Source organism: Amaranthus tricolor, chromosome 9 (genome assembly GCF_026212465.1).
Source record: "Amaranthus tricolor cultivar Red isolate AtriRed21 chromosome 9, ASM2621246v1, whole genome shotgun sequence".
NCBI classification, from domain to species: domain Eukaryota; kingdom Viridiplantae; phylum Streptophyta; class Magnoliopsida; order Caryophyllales; family Amaranthaceae; genus Amaranthus; species Amaranthus tricolor.
In genome coordinates, this window is record NC_080055.1 from 28,072,150 (window position 1) to 28,091,112 (window position 18,963).

The following is an 18,963-nucleotide window of genomic DNA, read 5'->3' on the forward strand; positions in this document are numbered from 1 at the left end:
ATAAACATTGAAGTTTTTGCCTCCATTCGATATTGGCTTGAACAATAGGCTAGTTCGAGCATGTAGTTCGCGCAAACGATGTGCTCGTTCGAGGACATAATGGTGGCTTACTAAACTTTACAAAACAATCTCATAACTAAGAATCAGTCATCCATCATCATCCTAAATTAGGTTGTACTTCTGAAACATACTGCATGTACATAATCACCTAAATTAGGCTATACAATGCTTTATTCCCTAGCCTAATGTAATGTTCAATATCCTTCCTTTTGATTTATTTCCTTTTGATTAGGATTTGGTTTGGTGTCTTTCAGCCCTCCTCATACCCTGATCGTAGCTTTTATAAGCAAAGTATGATGATGATGATGACCATTTTGTGATAATCGATTTATTTGATTGTATATTAGACAACCACTAATTAACAGGCTCTAAATTCCAATGAAAGTTTTCAAGCATTGAGACTAAGAGAGGCAATGGGTATGCTCAAACCAAAGCTAGAACTTCTATGGCCTTGTATACTTCTTTCTTTGTTGGTGTTTGTATACAAAGAGTACTTTGTATCCTAGTTTGAAAGTTCTTGAATAGTCTAACATGATTCCATTGTTCTTCAACTAGCTGAGAAGGTTGAATTTTATTCATTCATGAAGAGTAAGATGGACGACATCTTTAAAACTATCTCGTGGAGCCCACTGACCACGGTTAGACCTGCTGAATATAGGCTAATATGTAAGATTGATCATTCAAAGGGATGGGGAGATTGACGGGGATGTAAATCATCGTATACATGCGGGTTGGCTCAAGTGGCGAGCAGCCACCGCAGTGCTATGTGATAGGAAATTCCCAAATAAGTTAAAAGGAAATTTCTATCGGGTGACAATCAGACCTACTCTGCTATATGGGATCGAATGTTGGCCTGTAAAGAAGATTTTCGAACATAAGATGAAAGTTACAGAAATGCGTATGCTGAGGTGGATGTGTGGGCACACATTAATGGATCGAATTAGGAACCGAGAGTTTAGGAACAAATTAGGGGTAGCCCCTATATCTGGAAAAATGCTCGAAAATAGATTAAGGTGGTTTGGTCATGTGCAGAGAAAGACTTTCGACGCCCTTGTGAAGAGGGTAGAAAGCATTATAGTAGAGGGTAAGAGGAGTCGAGGAAAACCCAAGAGAACTTGGGATGAACAAATAAGAACTGACTTGCATGAGTTAAACCTCTCTGCAGACCTGACTAGGGATAGGAGCAGTTGGAGACGCCATATCCAAGTCTTAGATTACTAATGTCCTCTTAGTTTACCTTTTAGTGTCTTTAACCTCTTGCTTTTATTGTTTCCTTTTTATTAGTTCTGTAATCACGTATCTTTATCTTCCTCGAGCCGGGGGACTCTTTTGGCCGCGCTCTCCTTTATGGGTATGAGTTATCGTCGTCTTTCCCTACCCAGACCCTGGTCTTAGTTTTGCTATGAGCGGGATATACTGGATATGATGATTATGATGATGATGATGTAAGAAAAAAATATGGTCAAATGAGATATTATTTGAATATCTATTCGCATATTTTCACAATATTAACTTCTTAAAAATTTTAGGGAAATTCCACGTGATAAATCTAAGGTTTTGGGTTTTCTACGTGGTAATCAAAACTTTAAAAAAATCCACGCGGTAATCATGAGATTAGCCAAATTGTTCCATCGTAATCTTTTTGCACGTAAAAACGTTGGAAAACGTTAAAAAGTCAAATATGAACCGACTAAGAAAAAACTATTAAGTACTTTTACATTTCCAAACACGTTTTTTGTGAAACTCTTGTTTTTTTTGTTTTTTTAAAGAGATATTGTGAAACTCAATTATTTAGGAGTACGAAACATTGATATTTTTCACAAATTGAGTTTTGAGTCTTCTGACTACTGACTGAGGAGTGACGAGTAACATTTATGAATCCAAATAATACTGCTAAGCGGCTAAAACCATTCTGGCTGAAGATATTTGATTGATTATCATTTTATTCTGAAACAAAAACCATGACAGGAAACATTGCTAAGAAGGGTTTGCAACGGTATTTGTCCCAGCTTCAACGCCATCCCTTAAGAACTAAGGTTTTCTCCTTCTTTTTAATCCAAAAAATTAAATGGGTTTTTCGATTTTGTTGTAATATTTGGTGCGTGTTTGTTAATTTCATTGCTTGATTATGTTTTTGATTGAATTTCAGGCTATTACTGCTGGGGTTTTGTCTGCAATTAGTGACATAACTTCTCAGAAACTTTCTGGCATTCAAAAGCTTCAAATCCGCCGCGTTTTGCTTAAAGTGGTATAATTTATGATCTTTAAGTAATACAACAATTAGTACTGATTTGACGTTACATTATTCAATTCTTTCTGGGATTTTGTATTAAAAAATGGATTTTTTTAGGAGCGAATTCAGATACTAGTATAAGGTGACCGAATTAGGGTTGTTAATCAAATGACCCGAGTCCCGACCCAATGGACCTATGCTTAGATCTTTTTGTTTTGCTTAATTTGATTAGATTTTGAATTAAGCCCAAATTCCCAATTTGATTGATGGGTATTTGACCTTTTGATTTCTCTTTGTAGCTTCAATTGTGATGCAATCAAAGCTGAATCTTCCTTAATATTATTCTTTTCCTTTGAAAGTTGTGTTATGTTTTGTTTCTGTTCAAACTTCAGTCTAATTCAAGCTTATTGGTTGTGTTCAAACCCTTTAGCTATACAATTTATGTATCAAATTGACCATCTTTTATTGTCATCATTACATCATCTCATAAGTCAGAAAAAAGTTGTTTTTTGTCTCTATCTTGCTAACCAAGAAATGAATTCTTAATTGATGAAATTAGGAAGTCAAATGTTATTATGGGTTGAAGATGGTGAAGGACTAAAGTGTACTGGCATTTGCTTATTCCCATTTGGGCTTCAATAAATCTTTGTTGACTTTGATTTAAAATAAAGGAGTGTCAAGCTCATGGCATTTCAATGGGTGTTTTGACCAGGGGCGGATGCAACCGTATTCAATGTTGTCAACTGATAGAATTTAACAAGTTATATCTCTAAATGTGCTAATAAGTTTACTGGTTAAGTTGGTTGAAATATTGGTTTGTCATAATAATACTTAATACATTGACATCATTTGATTTTCTTTTGGACCGCCCCTGGTTTTGACTGGAATTTAACTTTAGATTTAGCAGCTTCAGTGACTTGAATTATGTTCTTGGTAGGAATATGCTTTAGGACATTGTATACAATTTAATTAAGCTTTTCAAATTTGACTGAAGATAAATAACGATGTAGATACAATATGTTGTAATATATGTTTATTGATTTCATATAACCAACCTATTGGGCTTAATGCAGCTTTTTGGATTTGCTTATCTTGGACCATTTGGGCACTTTTTTCATATGCTGCTTGATAAGTTTTTCAAGGGAAAGAGGGATCCAAAGACGGTTGCTAAGAAGGTATTACTAAAATCCTCATTCAATTATAACGAGTAAAAAGTTTGATAAGCTGTTGTTTTGTGCTTGTTACTTAGATGTTCGTTTCACATTATTCGAAGAACTCATGTCAAATTCTTGATGATACATCTTGACAAAGCAAGCCACCAATAGTTGTCAAGCTTTTTTTAATCAAGTTCACCTCGACATGATTTTAAGATTTTGAGGAGGGGGTTGAGACATGAGTAGAGGATGAATCTTTCAATTCCAAGTGACAATGAATTCAATAGTTTCCTACTACAATATGATTTTTCATGGTTTTTATTTTGAGCCGGATTGGAAAAGCAAATAAATGAAATGCTTAAATCATCTAATTTCTGTATGCTTCAGGTTCTTGTAGAACAATTGACCGTTTCTCCGTTGAACAACATACTTTTTATGATATATTATGGATGGATTGTAGAGGGTAAGTTGATTTCAGTTATACATGCATATCGTTAAGGTTGTTTTACTTTGAGGACTTTCATTCTGTTAAGGGCAATTTACTAGTTTCATTCTATGTGAGGAAGATTTATTTAGTCCCTCCATCCTTTATAAAGGAACAATGAGTTTTTGTATGGTGATTAAAGAAAGTGAAAAATTGGAGAGATAAAAGGGAGTGTTTGGAAAACAGCTGATAGTTGATAACCGATTACATTGGCTGATTTGACCAGTTGATTTTAGTGACTAGATTGACCAGCTGATTTTGACAAGCTGGTAGCTGAGCATCTTGTTCAAAAATAGTTTATTCATAACAATAAGCTGTTTTAACCAGCTAATTTACCAAACACTAGCATTGAATGGTTTGACCACTCAACCCTTTATTTGTATCAAATAAGTTAAATTTGTCTAATAAGCTATTTTGCAAACACCCCAAAAGCAGGTGGGTGGGTGCTCAACTTTTGAAAAAGAACATATATTATATCCAATATATCATTATTATTTCATTACTTGAATGGCATTAAGTGGCTCTCACCTGGACAGAGTTTGGGATATTGGATGTACGCAATAATGCAATAGTATCCTTGTTAGTTATAACAAAAGAGGTTTACTATTGACCCCTAGTAACAATTAACAAACGTCATCAACAACTTCGTGAGTGACTTGTGATAGTAAGAGTTCATGTAGCAAGTAACATCGAATGACGTAATCCAGTTTGTTAATGCAGGACGGCCATTTACCCAGGTCAGAAGTAGAATCAGAAAAGATTACCCATCAGTTCAGTTGACAGCATGGACGGTATTACACTTACATCTACGTTCTCTATCTATGTCAGTATTCTTATGACATTCAAATCCAACAACGTACTTCTTTCTTCAGTTTTGGCCGGTTTTTGGATGGATAAACCACCAGTATATGCCATTGCATTTACGTGTGGTCTTCCAGAGCATGGTTGCGTTTTGCTGGTAATCGACTAAACTCGAGTTACATAGTTTTGCTCCTTTTCTAGAGGAAAAATGTAAAATCACTAAGAAATACCGACGAATTCTCCGTTTCCCATTTTTTCAGGGGTATATTTTTGAACTTACGAGCAAGATCTATGCTTCTCACCAAAACTTGACCGAGCGATAGAGCGTGCAGCACATCGTCCTGAATGATCAGTGCGGGTGAAGTCAAAGCTATCCTATTAGTATGTTTTGTATTTTAATGATTCCTAATTCTGAAAATGTAGCATCTTACGCAATTTCTCGTTTGCTACATTAACCCTTAGAAACTCTTCTTGTATCGTAATTCGATAAAAGCTATCATTATTATTTGAATGTGAAGCATTGTAAGGATCTTTACGGAAATTAGGACTGTTTGCTTTGCTCTAATTGAAGCTGCTTATGATCAGCTGAGCTGATGTCTCGTCTAACGGAAACAATTGGTTTGACATTCTACGATATGTTGATATTGTCCTCGGATAATTAAACTGCCTTTGCAATGAATTTTTGTGAAATTTTGTCATGCATATTCTATGCTTTTCTTAGACTTGGTTGAACGCTTGATGGATTACAGAGAACCGAGTTCAAAATCTTGAGTTTGTGACTTTATGCCTTGGTTCCAAGGCTTGTCGTGGCCTTGCAGGAGTAGATGTGGATGGTGATGCCCTAATTTGAATAAAGGGGTTGATTTGGCTCGTAAAAGTAGAAAGATGCTGAGCCTAGTTGGGGAAAGGCCGTGAAGGTCATCAGACATGGTTGCTCGCATTAAGATGGTTAAATATTAGAGGTTTTTTTTTTATCGGTTTCGTTTTCGTTTTAATAATATTTAATTAGTACATTTCTATTCAACTTTTTATTTTTACTCAATAGTTTTCTCCATTTGGGAGTGCTTGTCGAGTTCTTGTTGGTTCCAAGCTCGGAAAGGGTAAGTGATCAACTCAATTAACTAGTCACATCTCATTGGAATGTTTCCAGCTCAACGACATGCTACACTTTTTAGTCGATTCCAATCTTTTGGAATTAAGACTGTCATTGTTGTTGTCTCATAGTTTGACTAAGTTTGTTTAGTTTAGTTTAGTTTAGTTTCATACAAATCATTTTAATCTTATTCGGTTTATTGCAGTTCCATTTGATTTATTTTAGTTTTATTATTTCCAAAAACAACTATAATCTAAGAGTACTCTAGCACAAATATTTCTATTTGAACGCCTTTACGAAACGTAGAAGCACACCATGCTTCAAGGTAGATCGAGAAAATTGAATCTTGAAACTTGCAAGATTTAAAAAAATGTGAAAGGTAGTACAAGTACAACTAGCATCAATTGGATATTAGAAAGTCAACTTTAGGAGCCACACACAACATAATAGAATTGCCATAATTCACTCAAAGACAACTAAACATGTACACAAATTTTTTATACCCATCGATTATTTACCAGTAATATTTGTCACTTTGAGATCGCTATTAATAGTGATATTTTTCCTCACAATATGCAGGATCGTTTTTGACCCTAAGTAAAATAGACATTTGTCTAAAGCTCATAGCTAAAACTGAAAAGGGATCCAACCCCTCAACTCAATAATATTATCACGTAGGATACGTTTATCTAAACTTTAGCATGCTTTTTTATTAGATTTAGTTCTTTTATGAGTTAAGAAGTATATGGCACGTCTATATTTATATTGATAAATCATAATATATATGAGTCCGTCTTTTGTTATTTTGTCAAGTACCCTTTAAAAGCCATATTCAACCCTTTATAAGTAGTTTATTTATTTCATTTTACCTAGGGTCTATAAAATATCATAAACGACACTGACAATACGTCACTATCAGTAGCAATCGGGACAAAACAGAGTACTTTGTTTACGGTTTTCAAGGTATAATAGAACCTGATTCCCTAAACTAATGGTCATGGCTCCCTAAAAAAGATAAAAGAGTTGTGCATTGGATCTGATAATTAAATATAGGGAGCTTTCCCAGAAAACCTAAGAGTTGTAGCTATTGTCACCATATAATATAATTCCAAAACTTCTATAAGTTTGAATCTAAGGAAAACCCATTTCAGATAACACAGAAATAAGTAATGGGTTACTCTCATTTTGCAACATTTGTTCTTTTTTTGTCACTTCTTGTTCTCTTCTTACCACAAGGTAGTGATATATCATAATTAATTCTTTCGAGTTTCTGACCTTTTGAATTTGCTATCATATATTAAAGATTTAAGAAGCACTCATTTCGATTCGAGTAATTTAGCAAATTCAAAAAGGCGGAGAATACTGTATTTATTGGGCAACTTTTTTACTTTTTTTTTTCGATTTTTCAATATAATGTTCTGTTTTGAATGTGCTTATGTTTTTAAGGGTGTAGCAGAAAATTGCTAGTTGATCCGACTGCTGCATTGCCTTCCATGATGCAAGTAAGTTTTTTTTTTCTTTTTACGTTAAAGATTGGATTTTATGTATATCAACATATGTTGGCTTCAAAAAATGGTGTTAAAATGTCATTATTATTACACATTAAAGCTGTCCCACATCAAAAAAATAATAAAGTACGCCATTTTATGAACTTATGGAGTATTTATTTACTAATAGTACACTACCATTTGGTTTTATTTTTCTCCTTTGACTTTGTAAGTGAGGTGCATGATTATGAGTTATGTATCGAATTTAAAATCTTGAATCTACGAATTTAATAGTAGTTAGACTTAAAAGTGATATTTCAAAATAAGTGCATGCTCCCTCGGGTGTCATGGCATCAATACTCGTCCTAAAAGTTACTAAAACGAATTGGCATCTTGGCAGTAACATTCTCTATTCCTTTAAGTTTGCTATTGAGATTAATTTTTTTGTAATGTCCTTTTTAATATATATAGACTTGCTTGTATATTTGTTTTATAGTTGCTTATATTCTAATTAAATGTTGTTTTTGTTTTTGATGACATGATTTATGAATTAGTATTGGTTTGCATTTTATTTTCAATCTATAAGTTAAAAATAGTCTTGTGAGATTATTTTATTCGTCTCAATCTAAATTATATTAGTTTTTAATAACTATACTTAAGTTGATATTTGAAATTGAAATTGAAATAATGTATTGACATATGTTCAAAATCAAACATGAAATTTGATTAAAATATAAGGGAACAATCTAATGTACTCCATTCCATTTTAAAACATAATGTGGAAAGAAATTTATTTAATTTTATTAGTCTTCTAATAAAAAAATTGGGAGTATTACATAGTAAACACGCCGTCCCTTTCATTCAGCATAAAAAAGAGATTAGAGTATTTTTTTTAGAGTATTTTTTTTTTTTAAAATGGATATTTAATAATAGGTGAAGAAAAATATTGAAATGCGTGGATAAAATAAAAAAAAATTATAATGTATAAATAAGACTAAAAAAATAATGTGTCTATTTTTAAAAATAAAAATAATGAAAAATAAGATAAACAATCCAAAATAAAAATAATGCTAAATGAGAGGAGTATAAATTCAACTTAATGTTAACATGTAGTTATGTATTCCAGGAAAGTCCACCAGGCACAAGGCGTTTCGCGGTGGAGCTGATGGATTATGGTACTGAAAATTATGGCGCAAATGTTAATTCCAAGTCAAGTTTTCCGTTCAAAAATCTTCCATCGCCAATGTCTCCGGCGGAACCGCCTAGCAGCGACTAATTATGAGCATACCATAAGCAAATTTTCTAATTTAGTTTCAAGCTATTCTTGTGAAACACCGTCTTTTAGTGAGACTATCTCAAATAAGAAGTTTATATTCTTATTATATATATGAGATGAACTTTTTAACTTATGTACGAGTCGCGTCTTTCAAAGTGATCGTTTCATTATTCTCATACATCAATTTGTGTTAGTTTCTAGTCTTTTGTTTTCCTCCATAGGCATAATAATCACATAATGTTTTTAAAATAATTATTTTGGAGCAATAAAAGATAGAATTTAGAGGTTCACTAACGAGAGAATATATAAAAACAAGGTAGTTATATATATATAGCACTAAATAAGCTTTAAATTAGTTTCTAGTTGTGTGTTTGATTCTCCTTCAGCTCTTTTTTTCTTACAACCTACTTTATAATAAAAAAAAAAATTCACATGGTAGCATCTAATTTTCATGAAACGTCGGTGGTAACACTTTTGTAAGATTTTTCCTCATAGTAGCATCCAGTTTATGCACTATCTAACTATCGTAGCATTTTTCATTAAATTCTTGTTAATTTCTGTTTAATTCATCATTTTGTAAGATTTTTCCACATGGTAGCAACCAATTTTTGCTCTCAAATGTTTAATTCACCATTTTTACTTTTAATTCACCGATTAATTTATCAACGCCCTTAAATGTTGTAACAATTTTATTTTCATTCAAATTATTGGCATTATAAAGTTCAAAATGTGCATTACAAACACTAATAAATAATTCAAAAATCGCATTTTATAAGCTTAAAAGGTGCATTTCATAAGTTCAAAAAGAGCATTCCAAGCACTAATACATATCTACTTAATTGTTATAACATTTAAGGGTGTTGATAATTAATTGGTGAATTAAACATTTGAAAACAAAAATTGTATGCTACTATATGGAAAAGTTTTACAAAATGATGAATTAGACGAAAATTAATAAGAATTTAACGAAAAATGCTACAACAGTTAGATAATACAAAAATATTACCTCTGATATTTTATGAAAACTGAATGCTAATTGCTACCAATTTCCCAAAAAATAAAAATTTCCTACATTAAATACTATTAGCATGGGAATGCAACCTTAATTAATACCTTATGCTAAAGCTTCAAATAACCTACTTCCATGCTTCAAAGCTCCAAAATGCAAAATCTGAAGTTCAACTAAATTAGCAAGGTCAAAGTTGGATGACTCAACACTCAAGTTATTACTTATCATAATGATTTACTCACAATGGTCACAATAAACGAAAATCTAACTTCTTGTTTATAATTTGAATTGAATGTAGTTCAATTAATAGTTCTTTTAGAAAAACTTTGACAAAAAAGATAGAAAAACTTTTTAGATATAAGTACTAGTGAAATCATGTTAAAAATGATAATTAACAAATTTGTCAAAATATATTAAAATAAAAATTAGACAAAATTATTAAGACGGACAGTATAGCTCCACCGATGTTAGGCAAATAGTTATTTATATGTCTAACATGTTATTCTTGGCAATTAAAAGCTAGGGAAGTGAAAGAGTGAAGCTAAAATTTAGAGTCGGATGGTTCGGCTTAGCTTGCAACCATAGAGTTTGGTCAAGCTAGGGGTGTAAAAGAGTGAGCTAATACTTTTAAGGAGCGCCATCTAGACATGTTTTGTGGTAAGTTATCATGATATTGAGCTGTTAACATATAACACAAAAGAATAACACTCGAGTTGATTCAACACCCATATAAATGATAGTATTCGATTCATCCTATAGTAGTATCCTAGACACACGCTACAGTCAAGGTGATGTGTATGGTTAACAACCTTTAAGTTAGCTATAGGATCAAAATATAAATTTCACTGCCTAAATTGAATTGGCTTTCTTTTCAATCGTGAATAATGCTAGAGAATTCCCAAAAATACGAGAAAACAGTAAATTTTATAGTATTATACTATTACATTATATGCCTATTTATACTAATAAGTAATAACTAACCCTAAATTTAACCCTAACAACTTTTCTAACATTAAGGTTAATATAATAACATATTTATAACAATTAATATTAATGATGAAAATCAAATACGTCACAAAAATTGAGGGAAAAACCTTTTACAACTAAACTAAGACATAATGCTTAATATAACGTTAATTTAAAATTTCCACAAAGTCTACAAATATTCAATACAACTACGTAAATAATGAAGGAACGAGAGGGATAAGTTAAACTCAAACTCTAAATTTTAATTGAATAAAGTAATATTTGCTTCAACTGAAATAATACATAATTCACTCAATTTCGATGAGAGCTCGAGTTTATTTTAATCAAAGCAAAAATTAACAAATGAAAATTAAAATATATTTGGTAAACTTATTAACAATTAACAATATGACTGAAACATTAGTTATTAAACCTAACTTAATTAAAAAACTTAATTTTGTTGGTCTTGAAAAGTTGGATATGATAAAATATCCATCTCCCCATCCAAGGACTTTTCCGATCAAAAGTGGAATTACTTTGAGGTTCCCATGCTTTTTCAAGAAAATCTTCCTTTTAGAAATAAGAGCATTGGTTGATTCTAATTTTGTTGGTGATTTTTGAGTTAGGGATAAAAATTTATAGGTTTCAATAAACTAATTTTTGGTTAAGTTTGAAATTAATTTTGAGTCGATTAAAATAACGACTTAAAAATTATATTTGTAATTTTTTTTAATTAAATTGATTTTTTACATTAAAACTTTTTTTTTTGAGATTATTTTTACATTAAGACTTTTTTTTTTTGAGATTATTTTTACATTAAGACTTTTTTTTTGAGATTATTTTTACATTAAGACTTAAAAAAGCTAGTTTTAACACAAAACTTCAAAAGAAAAACAATATTATTGATGTAATCAAAATTTTTTTTTTCCATATAATTTTTCATTTTATTTGATGTTCATATACTTTCTCATTTTATTTGATATTCATGTACTTTTCATTCAGACAATGATAAATTTTCCACCCTCCAAGAATGAATGATTATGAAACTTAGCTTGGAATAATAAATTTCCACGCTTCAGCGTCTCTCTGTCTTCTTTTTTCTCAAATCTTCCAGTTTTTTAAGTTTCAGGCAACGTAAGGTATTTTCTTTCTCAGAATTCCATAGATCTATGGCTTCTTTGTAACTCATTCTATACATATTTATCATTCTACGAAAATTTTGATTTCCGTTGGTTGAACTTCTAAAAATCTCTAAAAAGTAGTGATAAAGAAGAGTACTTAAAAATTTGTTGCTGAATTTTGTTGTGAAGGAATTATGTTAGGGATTGCGCGGAGAAAAGTTGTTCGTGGCGGTGTCTCGGTAATTTTTCGCTATTTCGCTTCTGTTTGCAATTTTTGGTATGTGAATTTGAGATTGCTGAATTGTTGCTTTTTTTGTGCTGCTTTAGGTGATAGGTCGACAATTGCAGAGGAGTTCTGGAATATCTGCTTCTCCGTTTGGATCTCATGGCTATGTTACAACAGCAAAAGAGGTAAATTTGTACCGAGGAAGTTCAATTTTGTTAAATTTGTATTGATTATGTGCTGAACTTATCAAGTCAAGATGCCTAACTGAGATTTTTCCTTTCATGAGTCTTAACCATGGTTTTTTTGTTTGTTTGTTTGAATTATGTGATGATTGTGATTTGATGGTTGTACATGTATAATTATTTCATGGATTGCTGCCTTCAGAGTTTTAATTAAGCCGAGGAAGTAATTTTCTGAGTTAATCTAACTCAATTCAGTATGCAACGACATGATACAATAAGACACTAGTGTTTTTTTTGCCTCCATATTGCTTGCTACTCTGATATCTCTGACTGTGGCCAATGCACTTCTGTAGTATCAGTGATATGTGCTTATTATGATGGTGAGTCATTGGTATAGCTCTTGATTGATGTATTAAACTTCTGCATCCTGTCAACTGAATGTTTTGGTGATGGTTATTTATGGTGATTTCTTTTCTTCAAAATTTGCATTTTTCTATGTAGATTGTGCTTCCCAGACAAGGATCAAAGCATGTAAGGATTGTTAATTTTCCTGGGAGTTTGGGTATGTCTCTTTGTACCTTGCATGCAAACTAGTTAAATGACTATGCAAGTCTGATAAATGCTGAGTTTGGTCATGTGCTCTATTACAGGCTCTGCAACTAATGTAACGTCACTCAGGTTAGTCGATGGCCTTGCCTTTTGTGCCTTTTACCTTAGGTTATGAACTTGAAAAAGTTGAATTTTTTAACATGTGGGCGCAAATACTGTTCTCTTTCCAGTCATGAAATTTGGGTATAATTTTCTTTTCATTGTTTGTTTATGTGGATAACAGACAAGTTGGATCGTGTTTGCCAACAAACTCTTCTAGGAAAACATGGAATAGGTCCTACTCATCAGATGATGGTATGATGCGCTTTAAATAGACCAAGGTGATAATATTTGTGCTTCATGTTATGAGTGCAATACTGTTAAATGTCTTGTTTGCAATGCAGGTGATGTCGTGGAAGCAGTTGTACCCTTCATGGGAGAATCAGTAACTGATGGCACTCTGGCTGCTTTTTTAAAGCGTATGTTTTCCGAATTAGGATTTTTCTCTTGTATTTGGTAATAACACTTCTAACAAGTGCAAGGTTGTATATCCAACCCCCAACCCCCAACCCAACCTTGGTGAGATCCACTAATGGCGTTAGGGTAATGAAATGTTCTATTTGGTGATAATTCTTGCCAACTGTTGACGAGGATTATATCTGTCCATATTGTTTTATCTTATGCAACTTATGTTCATTGATTGAGCAGATCCAGGGGACCGTGTTGAAATTGATGAACCAATTGCTCAAATTGAAACAGACAAGGTACTTTTTTGAGTAAACTTGCTATGATCTTTCTTTGATCTTTTCTGATTAATAATATAGTAACTGGTTTGATCATTTTTTAATCAGGTCACTATTGATGTTGCTAGCCCTGAAGCTGGAATAATTCATCAGGTTTGTGATTATTTTGTAATCGGATTTTCAACTTCTTCAGGTTAATAGGAGTACTTTGGCGTATTTGTAAATACTACACCACATATTGATTTATGTAACTTTCATATGGCTTTAGCTCGTAGCCAAAGTTGGTGATACTGTAGAGCCTGGCACTAAGGTTGCAATCATTTTAAGATCTGCTGATCACGCACATGTAGCTCCATCTGAGTCACCCACCAGCAAGAAGGAAAAGACTGATGAATCCAAAATAAAAGCCAAAGCATCTCTTCAAGAGAAGCCCATATCGGAAGACTCTGCTCCCAAGGAGAAGCCAAAAGCTCCTTCTCCAGCATTTACAAAGTCCTCACCTTCAGAACCTCAACTTCCTCCCAAGGAAAGAGAAAGAAGAGTAAGTAAATTATTTCCTAAATCTTTCCTGAGTTTCTTCGAGGTGTGATTTTTTGATGATCTCGCACTTCAGTGTTAACTCCTTTCTAAATAGTTTATTAGGACTTTTTTTTTTATCTTATTATAAATTGCAGGTCCCTATGACAAGACTGAGAAAGCGAGTTGCAACACGTTTAAAAGACTCTCAGAATACCTTTGCCATGCTGACTACTTTCAATGAAGTTGATATGTAAGTTTCAATGTTTTCTGATTTAGTTTAAACAATTATACCTAAGATATGCTACTTCAGTCCCAAATTTTATTATAGTGGTTAAAATCTTCTAACCTTGACCATGAGTTTCACTTAACCTGAAAAGAACCTATTAAGATTTACCATAAAATGTTTTATGGTGAGCCTAGTCATTTTGTAATTTTCCTGGGACAAGGTCTTAGAAACTTATGCCTAAAAAAAAAGGTCAGAAATTGATATTTGTAAAATTATATTTTTTTGTAAAATGTCTACACTTTATACAAAGTTCATGTCTCTTGGTCTTCTAGTAAATTTTGGTGGTTTTTTTTGGTTTACCTTTCTGTTGCTAATCAAAGTCCACCAATATTTCAAATTGGGAGGAAATTTTATTCATTGCTTGTTTTATCCAAAGACATCAACAACATCATACAAAATGTTTCACTTAACCTTGACCATGAGTTTCACTTAACCTGAAAAGAACCTATTAAGATTTACCTTAAAATGTTTTATGGTGAGCCTAGTCATTTTGTAATTTTCCTGGGACAAGGTCTTAGAAACTTATGCCTAAAAAAAAAGGTCAGAAATTGATATTTGTAAAATTATATTTTTTTGTAAAATGTCTACACTTTATACAAAGTTCATGTCTCTTGGTCTTCTAGTAAATTTTGGTGGTTTTTTTTGGTTTACCTTTCTGTTGCTAATCAAAGTCCACCAATATTTCAAATTGGGAGGAAATTTTATTCATTGCTTGTTTTATCCAAAGACATCAACAACATCATACAAGGGAAGCTTTTGTGTGGATTATATCAAGCCATAATTCAATCTTATTTGCGATGCTAGTTCATCCTCAACAATGTTGGCATGGGCGCACCTTCCTCACACAACAAGCAATCTTTCAATCCACCCTTCAAAGCTAAATCCTTAGTCAAGCAATGTCTTAATCAAATTTTGAATTTTAATTCTTAGTTTCTAGTTTGTGGTTTATTTTATGTTTATTAAGGTCGGTCTATTTATGTTTTTAGTATTTAATTTTAATAAAAAAAACAAACAAAAATATGCCATATTATTCTAAGTATTTTAAGAGTCGTAAGCAAGTATGGAAGAAAGAAAGAACGATGAAGGGAATGATGATGGTGAATGTCGAATGAAAGGGATTGATTTTTTTGTATTTTTGCTAGATTTTTCGAACAACAAGGGGAAGGATAGTGATGGCTAATTTCGAAACTCACTATGAATCTACGTAGCAAGAAACGACGCTCTTAAGACAAGTGTATGTGCCAAATACACTAAGTGTAAGAACTCTTGCAAATACGACTCTAATCCAAGAGTCATACAAACAACGAGGAATTGAAACAAATCGTTTCGGGTTTTCTTAATCATTAATCATCTACCGAAAATTACAATACTTGCTGAACTATTTATAAAGAAAGCAAAAACGAAAGAAACTAACTGAAAAACCGACTCACAAAAACCGTGCACATGACCGGCCATAGTGACGTGTGGAAGTTACCACTTTGGCTGGTTGTAACTCCTTGGTAACTACCTCCTATGTGTCCATTCTGCAAGTAACTTCTCACGTAACTTCCGTCCCGTAATTAACTACTTACAAAACCGACAATAACTCCTAATTTACTGCATAAAACCGAAAATAACTACCTAGGATACTAATTAAAATTTCTGATTTTCTTTTATTGCATACATAAATAACTACCTAGCTAGTATGGACTAAAAGGACTTAGAAGATGATGAATTTGCGCATGCTTTCCACACGCCTAGCTTGGCTTGACACTTGCTGAAAATAACTTCCTTGTTGTCGTACTTTGACTTGTTTTCCGTCTTTGTTTTCTTCTTGACTTGCACTTCCATACTTGTTTATGACTCTTAATATACTTGGAATAATGACATGTTTTTGTTTGTTTTTTTAATTAAAATTAAACACTAAAAACATAAATGGACGGACCTTAATAAACATAAAATAAAACACAAACTAGAAACTAAGAATTAAAATTCAGATTTGATTAAGACATTGCTTGAATAAGGATTTATCTTTGAAGGGTGGATTGAAAGATTGCTTGTTGTGTGAGGAAGGTGCGCCCATGCCAACATTGTTGAGGATAAACTAGCATTGCAAATAACATTTATTTATGGCTTGATATAATCCACACAAAAGCTGCCCTTGTATGATGTTGTTGATGTCTTTGGATAAAACAAGCCATGAATAAAATTTCCTCCCAATTTTGAAATATCGGTGGATTTTGATTTGATACACTTTTCATCTTTTGGGATCAATGTTTTGGAATATTTGTTGTGTGCTGGAATTGATAACTAGTATTCAAGCACGAAAATCTGTTTTTTATTATTCATAGCATAATTATGTTGATATGATGGAATTTTCTTTGTTATGCTAAATACTCTTTGTCAAACTTAATTCTTCATAAGACTTGATTGTTGAAACCAATTTTATTTTTCTTTTTTGGAAAGTACTAAGATCAATATTCTATAGCTAGGAAAAGAAGAGAAGTGGGTGTTGTAGAGCTTTGCCATCCATTTACAGTTGTTAATCGGTATATATGGTATATTTTGACATATTATAGGCTTTAAAACATGCCAATGCTTATTTTAATTTCTTGGAGTTCATCATTGGCTTCAATTGCAGCCAGTCAGCAAGCTTGAACTTTCTGTGAGATCTGGGAGCATTATTCGTTACTTACTACTTTATATTGACTACTATTACCACTTCACCTGTAAACATCTTGTTTTTGTACAATTCTAATGCATTTTTAACCATTTTTGGACTTCCTTTTGTAAAAGTTTCACCAATTTTTGCGGTTATGGAGATTAGAAGGTAGGACTTTGAGTGTCTTCATTGTCTATGGAGATATTTGTCTTCTTATATGCGATTGCCTAATGTGGATACCATTATTTATTAGGACAAACTTAATGAAGCTGCGCACTGATTATAAAGATGCTTTTACTGAAAAGCATGGAGTGAAGTTGGGATTCATGTCAGGATTTGTCAAAGTGAGTTATTTCTTTTGTGGTCTTCAATTGGGAGTTTAACATTTATGATTGGTTAGAATTGCTCATGTTGGATTCGCTGTTTATTTTAGGCGGCTGTCAGTGCACTTCAGAGTCAACCCATCGTTAATGCTGTCATTGATGGTGATGACATTATATACCGAGAGTACATTGATATCAGTATAGCTGTGGGCACACCTAAGGTTTGCTTTTGATCCATTTGTGTAACATTCAGTGATCCAAGATGCCATATTTTTACCTACAATTATTCAAGTTTCAAGTTGTTTTTAATATTTGCTTATTTGTGCACCATATGCGTTTTTGATTTTAATGTGCTAGATCTGGTGTTGTTTAAAACATCTGCTACCTTAATTTGGAAAAACAGGGCTGACTTGGACTCCTGGAGTGCCAGTGCTATTTAAAGTGAAACTGATTGAGAAGAGTCATAAAATATTTGTTTGAAATAAGGGAACTAGAGTATGGTGTCATCATTATTGTGGTATACAGAGAAAAAAACATGCTACTCTGACTAATATGGTTCAGTATGATGACAGCATATTTCTGTAGTTTGGAATGTCAACCGAAATTAAATGGAGAAACTTACCAGTTGTACCTCCCCAAAGTAAGCTATGTCGAGAAACCAAGACCTCAGACATTATCAGTAAGAAGAGGGCAATCCACAATTGGTGTGATATTCGTCACATATTTACTCACATGCTGTTCAACTCCCCCACCCAATGCCATCTCTTTTGCCAGAAATGTGCTTAATTTTAGTGGAGCTTGCTTAATTCTTGGTAGTTGTCATGTGGAATATACTTTCTATGTTTTACTTATTAGCTAAATGTGATGCGTCTACTGTTGTTTGCCGCAGAAATTGTACGCTGTATCATCTTGCTGTTGCACTTGACAGCAATCTTTAATATATCTGACTTGGTCTAATGCTGCAATATCTGTGATGATTGTTTTATTGCTTCTAGGGTCTTGTGGTACCAGTTATCCGAGATGCGGATAAATTGAACTTTGCTGAGATAGAAAAGGGGATCAACGCTCTCGCAAAGAAGGCCAATGATGGAACAATATCTATTGATGAGATGGCTGGAGGGTCATTCACAATATCAAATGGTGGTGTTTATGGAAGCCTTTTAAGCACCCCTATTATAAATCCTCCGCAAGTAAGCATATTTGAGAATGATGCCCAATTTTCATTCCTGTATTCTTGTTTTGGTCTAATATTTGCTATTTGACTTGGCAGTCAGCAATCTTGGGTATGCACTCAATTGTGAACCGCCCGATGGTGGTTGGTGGTCAGATAGTTTCGCGGCCAATGATGAATGTCGCTTTAACATATGATCACAGGCTGATTGATGGAAGAGAGGCTGTCCTCTTCTTACGCCGCATCAAGGATGTGGTAGAAGATCCCCGGAGGTTGCTTCTTGACATCTGAGATGTGAAAGAAATACTTGCTTTGTGAGTCGTGACATCTAAGATGCAAAAGACGCTCGATTTTGTTTTTTACCTGTCAAATTGAAAATAAATATTCTTTTGTGATCATAATTTTTGGGGTTTCTTCTACCCTGCCTCAATTCTACATACTATGGGAATGTAAGTTTGAGATGATTATTTCCAGTTACATGCAAAAGTACAGTACATTTATAACGGTTCGTGATTTGAGTATTGCTAACATTATCGTATGTTAGATTAATTTTATGCAATATCGGTATTCAATGACTGCAGCAAAATGTATTTAGCTACA

General features: G+C 32.8%; 2 protein-coding genes across 3 annotated transcripts; both read left to right on the plus strand.

Moving 5' to 3' along the window:
* The first annotated feature begins 1,808 nt into the window (after positions 1-1,808).
* Positions 1,809-5,310, plus strand: LOC130824143 (peroxisomal membrane protein PMP22). The gene is made up of 7 exons (XM_057689033.1): positions 1,809-2,096; positions 2,210-2,308; positions 3,367-3,468; positions 3,835-3,910; positions 4,652-4,722; positions 4,804-4,889; positions 4,993-5,310. The coding sequence occupies exons 1-7, from the start codon at positions 2,022-2,024 to the stop codon at positions 5,042-5,044; spliced, it is 561 nt and encodes a 186-aa protein (XP_057545016.1). The 5' UTR covers positions 1,809-2,021; the 3' UTR covers positions 5,045-5,310.
* Positions 5,311-11,480: 6,170 nt separating this feature from the next.
* On the plus strand, positions 11,481-18,896 carry LOC130824535 (dihydrolipoyllysine-residue succinyltransferase component of 2-oxoglutarate dehydrogenase complex 1, mitochondrial-like). Of its 2 annotated transcripts, none has more exons than XM_057689584.1 (15): positions 11,481-11,702; positions 11,874-11,923; positions 12,012-12,095; positions 12,594-12,654; positions 12,743-12,770; positions 12,925-12,995; positions 13,085-13,159; positions 13,389-13,444; positions 13,532-13,576; positions 13,692-13,964; positions 14,098-14,192; positions 17,123-17,213; positions 17,303-17,413; positions 18,188-18,382; positions 18,463-18,896. In XM_057689584.1, the coding sequence occupies exons 2-15, from the start codon at positions 11,879-11,881 to the stop codon at positions 18,652-18,654; spliced, it is 1,422 nt and encodes a 473-aa protein (XP_057545567.1). In that variant the 5' UTR covers positions 11,481-11,702; positions 11,874-11,878; the 3' UTR covers positions 18,655-18,896. The 2 variants fall into 2 exon arrangements, with proteins under 2 accessions (XP_057545567.1, XP_057545568.1); XM_057689585.1 differs by having other exon boundaries at positions 11,505-11,697.
* The last annotated feature ends 67 nt before the right edge of the window (positions 18,897-18,963 follow it).